This window comes from Saccostrea cucullata, unplaced genomic scaffold, assembly GCF_032062105.1.
Source record: "Saccostrea cucullata isolate Sc308-1 unplaced genomic scaffold, CSIRO_AGI_Scuc_v1 ctg5550, whole genome shotgun sequence".
In the NCBI taxonomy this organism is placed as follows: domain Eukaryota; kingdom Metazoa; phylum Mollusca; class Bivalvia; order Ostreida; family Ostreidae; genus Saccostrea; species Saccostrea cuccullata.
Window position 1 is genome coordinate 13,507 of NW_026929509.1, and position 16,739 is coordinate 30,245.

The 16,739-nt window shown below is 34.8% G+C and overlaps 2 protein-coding genes across 2 annotated transcripts; both read left to right on the forward strand.

Moving 5' to 3' along the window:
* The first annotated feature begins 6,376 nt into the window (after window positions 1-6,376).
* LOC134281066 (uncharacterized) lies at window positions 6,377-7,597 on the forward strand. Its single transcript, XM_062763526.1, has one exon. The coding sequence runs from the start codon at window positions 6,377-6,379 to the stop codon at window positions 7,595-7,597; it is 1,221 nt and encodes a 406-aa protein (XP_062619510.1).
* A 3,683-nt stretch (window positions 7,598-11,280) lies between these two features.
* Window positions 11,281-14,022, forward strand: LOC134281067 (uncharacterized; the record flags this gene model as incomplete). The annotated part of the gene is made up of 3 exons (XM_062763528.1): window positions 11,281-11,480; window positions 11,765-12,987; window positions 13,570-14,022. Coding segments are annotated over exons 2-3 (1,657 nt in total), but the record flags the coding sequence as incomplete, so codon positions are not given.
* Window positions 14,023-16,739: the final 2,717 nt, after the last annotated feature.

Genomic DNA, 16,739 nt, shown 5'->3' on the forward strand with positions numbered 1-16,739 from the left:
TTTCTTCTCCTTTTTTTCTCAATTGAAATTATTTAAAAGATGATAAAAGCTTTGTTTCCAGGGATAAATTCTGTACTCAGTCTAATTATTACAAACGATTTTAAAGGATCACATTTTTATTAAAAAAAAAAATAATGGGAGCCTGAAAATACTAAATTTAATTTTAAAAAATTGGATAAAAAAATTTAATCGGCATTCGATCCTTTTCTAAAAATCAGCCGATATAAAATATGCATAGAAAAAAGAGGCATGAAAAATCTTGACGATATGCACAAATTGAAAATTATATCTAATGAATGATTATTTTTGAAAGTTTGCTAAATTCCTATGCAAGGTATAAGTTGTAAAAATACTTTTTAAATTTGAATTTGTCCAATTCGTTAATTATCATTTTGAGCCTTTGAGAAAAAATAAAAATTAAAATACAGATGCTTACAGACATATTGATAGAAATTCGCATACTTGTTTTTACTAGAAAAAAAATAAAACAATGTATTGCTTATGCGACATATTGAAGAAAGTGACAATGATACCTAGGTAATTCTTGCAATGGACAGTTAAATTGTTTGTTATACACTGACTTCTAGTGAACCTTTGAATTTTTAAAATACTAGTATTGATGGATTAAACAACAACTTTCTTTTTCACACGGTTTTTTTTTTTTTTTTTTTTTTTTTTTACAATATTTCATGAAAAATATTTGCCAAATACTCAGTATATGTTCGTTTATACATATCGTGCAAGACTCTTTTTTAAATAATTGTCATATACCATTTACTTATTCGAACATTTAATTATATGAAAAGTCAATAATGTACATTTCTTTATTATCTTGTTTACTTGTCTTTCTTCCTGTGAGAGAAATAGTTCATAATATTAATAAACAGATGTACTCAGTATCTGTATCAAAATACAGAATGAACAGTGATCGGTCTCAAAAGAAAAACGATCCTTGAAAGTTCCGGTGCCTAGGAGAAGTAAGCATTCCCAATGACAGGTCACACCTGCTGACCCGCAGTGAGCCTACGAAACTGAAGCTCTCTGAAATTAATTAATTCTCTGCTCGTCCATCCGTTTTTCTCAGACTAGCCAGCTAAAGATCTATGTACAGTACTCCAAATCAATTAATCTAAAGAATTTGAATTATCATTTTATTTTCTTTTTGAGTTGTTTGCTATAGTAGCCTTTACAGTTACCTAATTTCAGAATCAATAGAGCATGAAAGCCAATTAAATTTGCAACATCAACATAATTTTTTTTTCGTTCTGAGCACTTTTGGACGCCATCAATGGAGACAATTAGGGAGAAATTTTTGAAATTGAACTTCCTGTCTTTCAAACTGAAAATCTCAGGTTGATATTTTGAAACAAAAATTTGTGACATCAGTCTGGGATGTTATTGGTTATACCATTTAGTTAAGTACTACAAAATTCAGTGTGTCTGCTTCTTCGCTGATGACACTGGAAAAAGATATGCATGCCTACTTTAATATCATGATTCAATGCATTTTTTGTTATTGTACACTGTACATATTCGATGAAAGCATGCTAACCGCTTTTCAGTACTTTCAGTACTTTGATTAAAAAGTCTGACGCGCCGGGATAAAAATTTTCTCATTTTCCTAGTCCAGGAATGGCCGCGTGATACCTCTACGTACATTTCTGAAACTTTAGAAAATGTATGAATCGTGTATGGCTTTGCCAGTCTTTCATTTGTCATCTTTAAAATAGATAAAGCCTCGAAATATCTGCATGTTTTGTAATTATACATAGCAAGATACAGCATGTCAGAAGTATTTCCAAATCTTGCAACAAATTTCAGCATGTTGAAGGACATTCTCTCAACAATGTAAATCATTCTGTTAGCCCGATTTGGTTCATTGGAGTTTAAAAAATGTGATAAAAAGTTACCGTATCTGCTGTTCATTAAAAACGCAATTTTCTGAAGAATTGAAACCGTTACTTTTTGTAACAAGAGGATTTGGCACTCCTTCAAGGATAAACTCATGAACTGTTCTATCGACTGCAGGACCCTTGTGCTGCAAGGAAAATCAGCGTTCTGATTTGTATCATATATACTCACTTCATGTTTATCGAACTCATCTTCAGAAATAAGAGTGTTTACATCAATGAATACAGCAACATATGGGTTATAGAAAAAATGCATAATGTGGGACCTCATACTGGAATTTTCAAACAGACAAGTTAAACCTTTCTCATATAATGCATGAGGTCTGGAAAAAAGTTTCCTCTGTGCTTCACCAACAATTCTAGTAAGAAACATGTTATTTTCTGGAATAAAGAAGTTAGGACAATAACCGTCATATAACCATTTTAGAATAACTTTAAAACATACCCAGAAATTTACCCTCTAAAAAATTTTGTGGGCACAAGCAAGGTATAGAATGGTTTTGAAGTGTCCAGAATACAGCTGTTTTAACATGATAGGAGCATAATAATTTGTTTTCACCTGGAATCGTATTAACAACCTTCTTTAGAAAAAGCTTTAACAAACCATAAGTTAAGAATTGGCAATGATTCATACAGTGTAAAAGTTTTTGTTCCACGGAAGAGAAAGAAATTCTCCATTCGATGTCTTCAAGATTTCCAAGTTTGTGTCCTATGGCAACAAAGTGAAAACCTTCGTCGACTATATCTTGTACAATGTTAGATGAAGGCCAATATTGACACTTTGTTATCCATGACAATGCTGTCGGAGGCCAAATATTACTGACAAAACATTGAGCAACATCAAATTCCATACCTCCCCTATTGATACTCGTACACGCTCCATGTATTTTAATATCACGTCCGTTTTCTAAACTTCTGAACTTTCTGCGTAATAAACTGGATATACAGAGTCTGTCGTTTATTCTGCTGCAGGAATTGAGGAGACATTTGCATTTATTGGGTCCATGTATTAAAATTTTGAGCAAAGCAAATCCAGGTGGACTTTCAGAACAGTCAGCAAGAAAATATGATAAATTGGATGGACAATGATGCTTAGCTTGAGATACGTCCCAAATAACGAGATCGCGCCTCGGCCAGATCATCACGTCGACATCGGAACCCTCCATTCTGAAACCTTCTTTGAAACTTCCACTCTCCATGTTATATAAGTTCATGTCGGACTTATCAGATACCCTCTCAATAATATCTGCCATACTTCGTCTCATACTAACAACAACAGGTGTCCCTATTTCTCGACAAAGTCCCATGAAGACAGATTCAGACAAATGCTGTTTTTTGTCCTTCTATTGAAAGAAATATAAGACTGAGTATTTAAATTTCTTTAAGTAGACACTTCAGACAAATTAGATACTTATATTTTATAATTTTTTTTCAATTTCCATATGACACAAATAAATTGTGAAAAATTACCTGTGTAATTGTTCCTGCCATATGGACTCCATCTTGCTTGCTTGATATACTTACTGTGGTAAATTTCCAATTCTAATTACAGTATGGATGATATATAGTCTTTATCCCAGATTATTAAATGCAAGATAATGAAGTTCGAAGATCTATTTTCTTTATTATATTAATGGAAATTTCCATTTCAATTTCTAATTATCAATTTTTGTTTTTATACTGTATATTCATGATTTGTTCAAACTAGCAGTTTGATTGATTGATTGATTGTATACTGTTTAACGTCCCTCTCCAGAATATTTCACTGATATGGAGACGTCACCATTGCCGGTGAAGGGCTGCAAATTTAGGCCTATGCTCGGCACTTACGGCCTTTGAGCAGGGAGGGATTTTTATCGTGCCACACCTGCTGTGACACGGGGCCTAGGTTTATACGGTCTCATCCGAAGGACCGCCCTATTTAGTCGCCTTTTACGACAAGCAAGGGGGTACTGAGGACCTATTCTAACCCGGATCCCCACGGGATAACTAGCAGTTTGAATTAAAAAAAATTACACAGGCTAAAGTGTCTCACATAAATTTCATGTGAATTCTTCGCATGAAAAAGAAACAAAAAACAAGACATGTGAAATTTATGCGAAAACATCATGTGATTTTGACATAAATATCATATAAATTTTACATGAACAGCATATTGCATAAATATCATACAAAGAAAACTTCACTGAAAGTTAAAAAAAAAGATTTGTGTGAATATGATATATATAAAATACGTGGTTACTGTCTTGAAATGTAGGCGATATTTGGGCGAGGGTAAGAAAACGTTATAGAGGGCGAGGCTTACGTTTTCGACCTCAAGCCCAACTATATTTCAAGACAGTTATCATTTATTGTGTTTATTCTGCAACAAAATTATACATTTGAACGTCCAAAACAAGCTATTTACGACAGATTTAGGCACATATCTACAGTTGAAACTATGACGCCATGGCGTAAACATTGCAATATACGTGACGTCACAATACCTTTAGAGCGTCGGAATACATGCACGAGGCTTTATTAGGGCAGTGACCGGATAATCGTTAGTTTATTAGGTAACCTTTAATAGGTCAATGCAAGGGGTAGTTGCAGGATAAAAACTGTTATTCACATGATATTCACATGAAAATATATTTATACAATTTTTTACATGATTTTCACATAATTTTCAAATGAAAAGATAGTCACATGAATATCATCTAACTTTCCACTTTTCCTTGTGTAATTGAAAACTTTAAATAGATTTTAAACATTTTTGTAAAATCTTTTAGTTTCCAAAGTAACTTTGAACCTAATTTAACTGATCAAACATTCCAAACAAACATCTTTACAATATTATCTCTAAATAATGCATAATTTACAATGCATAATTATAATGTAGTACAGAACCATTACAAGAATGCTCTCCTCGGATAACAGATACCGGTATGACATTTTATGATCTAATGAATGAAACATATGGCGATAACGAACATTATTCAAAATCAAAAGTCCATAAAACAATACAAAACAGGAGCAGAGCAAACACGGACATCAAAACAAAAGAGGTGGAATTGGGATCCAATGAAGGAGTGAACATCCCCTGGCGATCGGTCACACCTGCCATGTGCTTCTTGTCATGTTCGGGAAATAACGGGAAAATCCGTCGTCAATTCAGTGTATAAATAATGGACTAACATCTTTTATTCCGGTTTTTCCGTTTATCCCGTACATATGTCTCAATGGATATTTTTATTTCTTTTTTAACAATGAAAAACTAATTTATGCATTGAAGAAAATGAAATTCTGTCAGTGAGATTAAATATATATTTTCTTTTGTCTCGAGGCTAGAATAATTTCCTTGATACGGATATACCAACTAAACCAATTAATTATATTATCTTTTGACGACTACAGCATTCCATACAGTAAATTCATTGAATTTAAAATATTTGTACTTTCTTTTCTTCATATTGAAATTATGTTTGGTGATTTTTTTTACATAAAAAATTAAAACGTTGAACAATCCAGATAATCTTTTTCCGGCATTCTCTCTTTGATATTAGTGTGCAGGTGCAGTCATTGATGTTCGATACTAGCATAGACGAGTACAGTCGTGGATGTTAGCTAACAGATCGATCCCACTCATTGAACCAAATCGCCACGTATGCTAGAAAAAAGAATACACATATTTTTGGTTTCAGTGATGAGGTGAGTACGACACATAACAAAATTTACACTTACAATGTTTATCATTCAAGAAGATAAATGATTAACAAGGGGGATGCCGTTTGCATTCTTTTTTTAGCTAGTATGAATGATCAGCAACATTAAGGTATTCAAACCCTTATAACAACAGATTCAATGAATTGAATACATAACAGATGTGTAGGTGTTGAATACTGTGAATATTTAGACATACATATGCTTAATTGCTACAAAAAATAATAAGATTTCCATTCATTTTAGTGTTCACAAGAAAATATACGAATAGAAATTTACAAACGTGAAGGAAATGCTGTGAAAAAAAAAATGTTACAACATGGGAGATTCTCTCAACAGAGTTTTAAGGGTACAAAGCTGTTCTCATTGTCATGTAAACATTGAATACTACTGCAAAACGTGTAAACAAAATCTATGTGATCTTTGTAAGGAAAAACACGTGACCAACCTTGACACCAAATATCACAATGTGGTAGTTGACTGTTTAAAGAGTGAAGACTTCATGATAGCAGAATCATGCGAAAGACACTTGAACAGAAACTACAAATACTGGTGTCAGTCATGTGAATGTCCAGTTTGTGAGAAATGTAATGAACATCATGGATATAAAATACTGGACATCAAATCTGCCTATAAAATTCAAAGAGAACAAATCTGGGACAGAACTGTTGATATCAGGAGCGAAATAATTCTGTACAACCATTGCTGAAATCAAGTTTGACTATGCTAGATGTCAAACAGGTCTGACTCAACTCCAGTTAAAAATGACATCACATGCCAAGACACAAAAGACACTGATAGATATACGGGTAAAGGAAACCAAAGATATATTCCGTTATTTGAACTCTAAATTTCAAAAGTCAAGGCAAACAATTAAAAGTATAGAGACATATGTCTTCTCTTTTGAACAGTCATCTAATAAACCAGCAAATTTTTTATCATTTATAAAAAGGACATCTCTACGCAGGATGAAGGGCATTCCAAAGACCATTGCATTTTCCTTCAAAAATGAAATCAACTTGAAGGAAATGGGTGAATTACAAGGAAAAGTCAGACTTATTGAGACTAGAAAAAGACAGGTGGAAAATGACCGAACCCTGAGACTCTTAAAAAGACCATTGTTACATAAAACTCTCTCTGTTCCAGGCACACATTGTTGTAGACGCATTTCTTTTGTGACGTCAGACCGGATCTGGGTAAATGATTACGGAACAAATCTCTTTTTGATCGACTGTACTGGTAACATTTTACTTCATCGGAGAGACGTACAAAATGATTGTCGCGGTTCTCTGACAGTGAGTCCAAGTGGAGAACTAATTTTCATAGACTTGGATTTCAATATCAGCAAACTTTGTAAGGACAACAAAACAAAAGTTATATTCATGCATGAATTTGAACTATTGAAACCATGGGATATTTACTGTTCTACAACCTCCGGAAATCTGCTTGTCCTGCTGAAAAGATGTGATCACTCATATTTCAAATGTGAGGAAGCATTAGTAATGATATTAAATACATTAGGGCAACTTGCTCAAATCATCCAGTTTGATATTGTAAGTGGTCAGAAACTTTTTAATAATCCTGAGCTCATCACAGAGAATCGAAATGGGGATGTTATTGTTTCTGACACGATTTACCGGAATTATTATGAATTTTCATGTTTGGTTGTGACAGACAGCAAAGGAAATCATCGCTTCACTTACCACGGACCAACAATTGACTCCAAACTAAGTCTGGAGCCCTGGGGAATCTGCACAGATTCGCTATCGAACATCCTGATAGCTGACTTGATAACAAGCACAGTGCAGATGATTAACAAAGATGGAAATTTTATTTCTTTGCTACTAACAAAAGAACACGGTATAAGTTATCCATGGGGTCTGAATTATGATGACAAAACCCACCTTCTCTGGGTTGGATCGGACGACAAAACATTGCGGGTATTCAGACATATCGACAGAAAGAACCACCTTGAAAATAGTTAAAAATAAAGTAAACTAATGATTAATAAAAATATTGTCCACAGATTATGTATGTATTTTTAGTATACATAGTATTTGGCTTTGTGTTGTAAACATGTAAAGAGTATATGTGTGTATACTTTATGTGAGTAGGAAGTGTTATTTCTCAGAAAGGTAATTGAATTTTAAGGAAGAACTTTTAAGAATGTGGAAACAGACATCAAGCCTAACTTTTACAAACCATTCTACATAACATGTCAATCCCCCCTTCGCCATAATACATGCATGGAGAGGCCAGGGAACCTTTGGCCATATCATACCTACATGTAATTATGTAACATAGAGTGTTCCATGGAACGCATGTGTCGCCTGCTTTGTAGATTCAATAAAGATGTATATAAATCTAAGTGTATGTAGGTAGCTATTTATTTACCACTGGCATGATGGTTCATGAATGCACGAAATAGCATCCACACATACGTAGTATAAGACTGCGATAGAGTATGTCAATTAAAGAAAGTATGATCCCCAACCCTTAAATGAATAATTCAGTTGAAATTATTATAAATGATTATTTATCAATTTAATGTGTTCACTCTTCACGATCCGTTGTGGGATACCGATCCCGATATATTTAATATAATAATAAATCATTTAAATATCAGTTTGTGTGATGACTGAATATAGTATAATTTTTAAGTACAGTAATATGAGCGCATAAACATTTATAAATGCTAATTATCAACATCTTTCCTCTCAAAATTATCTAGTCTTAAGGAGGAACAGGACCTTGATATGGAAAGCCAACGGGTTCAAAATTTCAACTCTGTAATTCTTAAAATGTACACATTTGAACCTTGATTTGTAAAATGTAAATCATAATTTCATAATTTGTTAACTGTTATATCACAATTCGTTAAGTGTAAATTATCCATCATAAATTGAAAAGTGTAAAATGTAAATGCAAGTTATGTCAATGATCACGTGTAATTCGTAGACTTGCGAATTGACAACTTGTGAAATGTACTTTCGTGATTTGTAAATTATGCAAGGTGGCATATTAAGATGAAAGAGGGCACTATAAGGGTGGCAAGATATTTTGCCTCAAAGCTAAAATGATCCTTAACCGAGTTTTAAAATACATTTTAACAAACGGTATATAACAAGAGATTGTACAACAGTAATATTTTGTTGATTATAAACCGCTGTCAGTAGTGCCAGCTGCTAGACCTACATATATAAATTTAAGTTTACTTAAAAATTTTTATTGTAATCAATAAGTGTCCTCCTTGAATGTGAAAGTCTGAAATACTGTATAGCTGTGCTTTGTAATGTTAATTTTGTTCCATGTCTTACCGTGGTAGGAGAGGCAGAGATTGATCAATCAAAATCTGACCAATTAAAATCTAACAAATGAAATTCTGACCATGCGGTGCGTTACTCTGCCTTTTCTTCCATCTACATCCTTGGAGGACGGACGTTGTTTCAAAGTTTGTTATTTATTTTATCAAGATTTTGGTGAGTAAATTTATTTCATTATGTCTTCTATGAGTAAAACTTCAGTTGTCATTCTTGGACACTCAATTGTGCGTCGTTTTCATGAATTCTTGAAATATGGTGACATTAGGTATTCTGCGAGCCTTGGTCTTGGAGAAACGCATTCCGTTCTGTACAGGGGTGTGGGTGGAAGAAAGGTTCGTGATGTAATATCTAGGGATATGGAGAGCGTATTTGCTTTAGGTCCAGATGTAGTTGTTCTAATGATTGGGGAGAACGATATTAGTCCTAGTACTGACGCTACCTTGTTAGCTGCAGAAATTGAATCTGTGGTATCGGTAATGCATCGCCGCTATAAAGTTGCAAAAATAATTGTTTGTAAATTATTGCCACGATTTGGTGTTCGTTTTGGGTACAATAATATTGCAGACAAAGTAAACGCAATATTGAGAGATGCATTGCCAGCACTGGGTTACTGCGTATTTTGGGAACATGGGAATTATTTCGTTTCTCCCCGTGAAGGAGACTGCAGTCGTAAATTTGTTCACGATGGAGTTCATCTGAACAGTCAGAGGAATGTTCATTTATATAGGAGTATAAGGGGAGCTTTAATTTCAGCGAGAAAATAGATATACATCTAAGTCATAAAAGTGTGTCACCATTTTGTTACTTTTATTGTTCGTCAATTTTTCAGATAGATATTCTTTGAAATTATACAACATTTTGTTATTTTAACAGTACGATAGGCATTTAGGATGTCTAATAATGTAAAACAGATTTATCCTTTTTCTGTGAAGAAAATTCGGTTGGAAAAAGTATCAGCAAATTTGATTGTTTCGTTGTTAGTTTAATTTTTACAGTACTTTAGGCGGATACTAAGTACAAGTTTCAGGCAGTTTTTTGGTACTTGCCAAGTTTCAACCCATTTGGGTTTTTTCATTTTAGTTTCGGCTTTTACCATGCAGATGGTGATTTTTTCCATCGTTTTTCTATTTGATATCTAGGAATGTATTTTAAAGCATTCCAGATTTATCCTTTTTCTGTGAAGTAAATTCGTTGGAAGAATGTCTGCCAATTAGTTTGTTTCGGTATTAGTTGATTACTAAAATATTGTGAATTTTTACAGTACTTTAGGCAAGTCCTAAGTACAAGTTTCAGGCAGTCTTTTGTACTTGCCAAGTTTAAACCAGTTCGGGTTTTTTCATTTTAGTTTCAGCTTTTACCATGCATATGGCGATTTTTTCCATCGGTTTTTATTTGATGTCTATGAATGTATTTCAATGCATTCCAGATCGACTTAACCTTTTTCTGTGAAGGAAAATCGTTGGAAATTGTCTGCCAATTCGTTTGTTTCGGTATAAGTTGATTACTAAAATATTGTGAAATTCTACAGTACTTTAGGCAAGTCCTAAGTACAAGTTTCAGGCAGTCTTTTGTACTTGCCCAGTTTGTACCCATGCGGGTCTTTTCATTTTAGTTTCAACTTTTACCCCGGCGATTTATTTTCCATCGCTTGTTTATTTGATAAGTCTAGAAGTGTATGTTGATGCCTTCCAGATTTATCCTTTTTCTGTATAAAAAGAAAGCAATTTGTTGGAAAAATATCTGCCAATTTGTTTGTTTCGGTATTAGTTGATTACTAAAATATTGTGAATTTTTACAGTACTTTAGGCAAGTCCTAGGTACAAGTTTCAGGCAGTCTTTTGTACTTGACATTTAGCCGTTTTGGCTTTTAATTCATGTTAGACCCACTTTTACCTTGATGATTTTTATATCGATTTCACTTCAAGTTGATTTACCTAATCATGTTCAATTCAATGGTCCAGATTATGGAGGAATTAAAATTAAAAAAAAATCAAAAAAATCCGCATTTCATTTTTGAAGGTACAAGTTTACTGTTTGTATTTGCCATCCCCTTTATGATATTTAGTCTTGTACAAATAGTTGTTTCTCATTATTCATTTATTAAGGTTTTATTGTTCTGCAACTGCGCTTAGATACATTACAAGCCCTTCAAGTACCTCGTTTGTAGTAGTGATGAAAACAATTCACAACAGCCGAACAGGTTGTTATCTGTGGGAAAGGCACTACAGCCTTCTTAGGAATTTGACACGGTGCGAGGGTTGTCGGCTTCAAAGGTGGTGATTTATAACTTATGTCAACCTTTCGTTTTATGTGGCGGATAGTTCTCACTGATCAGCATCGGCTTAGTGATGTTGACTAATGGCTTTTGCAGTCGCACAATGGGTGCTTTTATTGGCTTACGGCAATTCGGGAAATACAGATCTGTTCCAAAACACTTTTGGTTCTACTATTTACTCTATTTCCGGAAAAAATTTTGTCAACAACTGTAGGTGATACAGGGTGTTTTATCGAAAAGCGGCAGAATCAATGAAGTGAAAAATTAATTGTAAGAAATGGTTCATCACTTTCTAGTTTGTTGTATTAGATTTACACATATTACTGAGCGATGAAAGTGGTTATATAATGTAATGTTAAATATCAATATGCTCAAATACGTTGTCATGTAGGCTAACTGACTTTTACAGTTGCAGTTGGGGCCTACACTGGCTACAGTGAGGTCTTACAATTCTTGTTCATTGTCAATTAAGGCCGAAGCCTTTTACAGTTTATATTTATACATAACATAATATATTGGATACATACTTCTCCCTTAATTTTAAATTTATATAGGTATATATTTACCAGCATTATGCCAGGCAAAAGGAATAAAGCCCAACAGTCCAAAACAAGTCAGGTGAAAAGACCACGTCGTGCACAGAACGGAACTGGAGAGTCCACTACCAATGATGCTGTGGCTGTCGATGCAAGCACTCAACCCCTTGATGTTCCTCCTGAAACCTTGGCTGCATTAACCCAAACCATAACAAAGGCAGTCACGGAGAAGGTGTTAGCAGAGATAAAACCATTACTGCAACATCAGGGGAGTATCTCTGTTCATAATATGGGGGGAGAAGGGGGAAATAATGCTTCCACTACATCAAGCAATAGCTTAACAGCAAGTCCTTCTGGGTCAGTTTGTCAAATAACAAATAAGTCAGTGGATGCAAGTATTTCAGGATTGGTATCAGGCGCTGTAATCGAACACAGTTCACAGATTGTAGGTACTGAACTTCCACCTGCAGCAAATGTCGGTAAGAAATCAGGTTTTGTAAGCTCATCAGTACCGATAGAGGCAACTGTTTCTGACAAAATAAAAACTAAAATTTGGTCAAAACAATATGTTGATATGGCTCTGTTGTTAAAAAAGGAAAAGGGGAAAAGTAAGTATTCTATCAAGGTAGAGGAACAGGATCACACAGGTAAGGTGGTAATCCACAATATGCGATCCACAGATGACGACGAAGTTAGGGATGGTTCGTTATCCCTGCATGACTGGGTAACTGCGTGGAATAGGTATGTGACAATATATTGCATTAAAGATACACTTGCACAGCCAAAGCTTGCAAAACACATGGAATCGGTAAGGCAAATTGCAGAGGAAAAGGGGGACTGGAGAAAATATGATAAGGAGTTCAGGGAACTCATAGAACAAGGTGAGGTAGAATGGGGTGATGTCCATATGGAGATATATGTTAATGCTCGACTCAAACAATCAGAAAAGAAGTCAAGCAAAATAACACCAGACCGTTCGTCATTTGGTACGTATGAGGAAGTCCCTCAGGGGTCATGCTTTGCCTATCACAAAGCTGGAAGATATTGTAGGCTTGGTTCATCATGCAAATTCCAGCACAGATGTTATAACTGTGGTGGCTTCCATCCAATCTATATATGTAAAAAACCAATTCAACGGCCATTTCGTTTCTTGGACAAATCCAGAACCCAAAAACCATTTCAAGGAAATGGCACATCAACCAACACAGGTAATGCTAAATTCTCAAAGCCAACCTTGTCGTGTGTTGCCACCTTTGTGACGTTTAATAATTTGTTTGAAATTCTCAAAAGTATTATTAATAATGACATATAATTTTTAGCAGACACAAGATATCAAGATGAGAAATAAAACCAATTTTGTAAAGGGAGATAATCCAAATTTACAGTAATTACCACTTAGATTTAACAGAAAAATCATGAAAATGGGTCTGAAAACGCTAAAACATAACTTTAAACAACAAACAAATGGCGGAGGCGGGGCGGCAGGAGGTAAATAACAAACTTTGAAACAACGTCCGTCCTCCAAGGATGTAGATGGGAGAAAAGGCAGAGTAACGCACCGCATGGTCAGAATTTCATTTGTTAGATTTTGATTGGTCAGATTTTGAATGGTCAATCTCTGCCTCTCCAACCACGGTAAGACATGGAACATGTCATGTAGGCTAACTGACTCTTATAGTTACAGTTAGGGCCTACACTGGCTACAGTGAGGTCTTACAATTCTTGTTCATTGTCAATTAAGGCCGAAGCCTTTTACAGTTTAAATTTATACATAACATGATATATTGGATACATACTTCTTCCTTAATTTTAAATTTCTATAGGTATATATTTACTAGCATTATGCCAGGCAAAAGGAATAAAGTCCAAAACAAGTCAGGCGAAAAGACCACGTCGTGCACAGAACGGAACTGGAGAGTCCACTACCAATGATGCTGTGGCTGTCGATACAAGCACTCAACCCCTTGATGTTCCTCCTGAAACCTTGGCTGCATTAACCCAAACCATAACAAAGGCAGTCACGGAGAAGGTGTTAGCAGAGATAAAACCGTTACTGCAACATCAGGGGAGTATCTCTGTTCATAATATGGGGGGAGAAAGGGGAAATAATGCTTCCACTACATCAAGCAATAGCTTAACAGCAGGTCCTTCTGGGTCAGTTTGTCAAATAACAAATAAGTCAGTGGATGCAAGTATCTCAGGATTGGTATCAGGCGCTGTAATCGAACACAGTTCACAGATTGTAGGTACTGAACTTCCACCTGCAGCAAATGTCGGTAAGAAATCAGGTTTTGTAAGCTCATCAGTACCGATAGAGGCAACTGTTTCTGACAAAATAAAATCTAAAATTTGGTCATAACAATATGTTGATATGGCTCTGTTGTTAAAAAAGGAAAAGGGGAAAAGTAAGTATTCTATCAAGGTAGAGGAACAGGATCAGACAGGTAAAGTGGTAATCCACAATATGCGATCCACAGATGACGACGGAGTTAGGAATGGTTCGTTATCCCTGCATGACTGGGTAACTGCGTGGAATAGGTATGTGACAATATATTGCATTAAAGATACACTTGCACAGCCAAAGCTTGCAAAGCACATGGAATCAGTAAGGCAAATTGCAGAGGAAAAGAGCATATTGATATTTAACATTACATTATATAACCACTTTCATCGCTCAGTAATATGTGTAAATCTAATACAACAAACTAGAAAGTGATGAACCTTTTCTTACAATTAAGATTCTGCCGCTTTTCGATAAAACACCCTGTATCACCTACAGTTGTTGACAAAAATTTTCCGGAAATAGAATAAATAGTAGAACCAAAAGTGTTTTGGAACAGATCTGTATTTCCCGAATTGCCGTAAGCCAATAAAAGCACCCATTGTGCGACTGCAAAAGCCATTAGTCAACATCACTAAGCCGCTGCTGATCAGTGAGAACTATCCGCCACATAAAACGAAAGGCTGACATAAGTTATAAATCACCACCTTTGAAGCCGACACCCCTCGCACGGTACAGTGTCAAATTCCCAAGAAGGCTGTAGTGCCTTTCCCACAGATAACAACCTGTTCGGCTGTTGTGAATTGTTTTCATCACTACTACAAACGAGGTACTTGAAGGGCTTGTAATGTATCTAAGCGCAGCTGCAGAACAATAAAACCTTAATAAATGAATAATGAAAAACAACTATTTGTACAAGACTCAATATTATATAAAGGGGATAGCAAATACAAACAGTGAACTTGTACCTTCAAAAATGAAATTCGGATTTTTTTTTTTAATTCTTCCATAATCTGGACCATTGAACCGAACATTCAGAAACTATTAAGTTCCTGTCGCAAATCAAGACCTTCAATGGATATTCGTTTACCAATAACCATAGTAGTTCTGCATAAAATTTGTGATGCTTTAGAACATACAATATCGAACATATATAAAAGGGCATTATTTCAAACAATGTTTTTATTGGCTTTTCATGGCTTCCTCAGAATAGGAGAGATAACATCAGTTGGCACTGCTAATAAGGTTTTACAAGTTTCACAGATTACTTTTCAAAAAAGTAAAGTTTTGATTCACTTTCAAAATTATAAACATTCTGATGGTAAAGTTTTTACTCTTACAATTAATTCTTGCAACTCTTTAAAATATTGTCCAGTGGGGGCATTAGAACACTACATTAAGATGAGAGGGAGGACCGATGGGCCCCTTTTTTGCTACCCCCAAAACACTGCAGTCACAAGGCAAGAATTTTCAAACATATTAAAGCAAAGCCTCATGTTTTGTAATTTGGATGTCAATAGATTCAAAGGACATTCCTTTCGAATCGGAATGGCCTCTTACTGTGCATCACGAGGGATGAGCGATAGTCAGATTAGATTCCTGGGTAGATGGAAATCGGATGCATTTAAATATTGCATAAGACATGTGACACCATGTTGATATATGCTTGAGTGGAAGTGGATCCTCGGAGCAGATTTGTTTTGTTTATTGTATAGGATCTCGACTTTGAAGTGATTTTCAAGAGTATTAACGAATGGGGGCATATGTTTATCCCTCATCCAGAACAATAGTGCCTAAGTCATTTGTTAATACTTAGGCTAGTAGGTGACAAGATCGCGTGCATATAAACATTTAAAATGGTGAGGAAGCTTACAGTGTGAAATATTTTCCAATATGGGGGCATATGTCTATCCCTCATCTAAAACATTGCTTGAGTAATCCTTAAATGAATACCACATACATGTGAACTTAGTAAAAAACATCGAATAAGATGATGATTTGCGACTATAAGGGCATATATTTATCCCTTATCGGACATTCTACATAGTGATACATTAATACTTGGGACCCACAGACATAATACACTAGGAATAGTAAACTCATTTGGTTGTGATGGGGGCATATGTCTATCCCTCATAAGACACTTGTGAATTCAAATTGTTGTTTTATTGCATGACGGGACATATGTTTATTCCCATGTTTGTAAATTTGACTCACTTTTGGTATGATTTATGTTTGAGGTGTGTTGCCCTTTATTTTTCCTTTATGGGTCTGAACTTTCCCTAGTTCGGTCAAGTCAGTGGCGTTTTCAGACCCATTTTCATGATTTTTCTGTTAAATCTAAGTGGTAATTACTGTAAATTTGGATTATCTCCCTTTACAAAATTGGTTTTATTTCTCATCTTGATATCTTGTGTCTGCTAAAAATTATATGTCATTATTAATAATACTTTTGAGAATTTCAAACAAATTATTAAAGGTCACAAAGGTGGCAACACACGACAAACTGTTTTACAGACTTTTTACTCATTGAAGGAGGATAAGATAAGGTGTTCTAGCTTTGAAAGGATTATGGAAAGAAATTAACCAGTTGATGGGTAACCGGGGTATCAAAATACTTATTGCATTAAAATAAATAAATTTAAGTTTACTTAAAATTTTTTATTGTAATCAATAAGTGTCCTCCTTGAATGTGAAAGTCTGAAATACTGT

Excerpts from the sequence above, each read along its gene's own strand:
- LOC134281066 (XM_062763526.1), top strand. The coding sequence starts at position 6,377 with ATGACATCACATGCCAAGACACAAAAGACACTGATAGATATACGGGTA.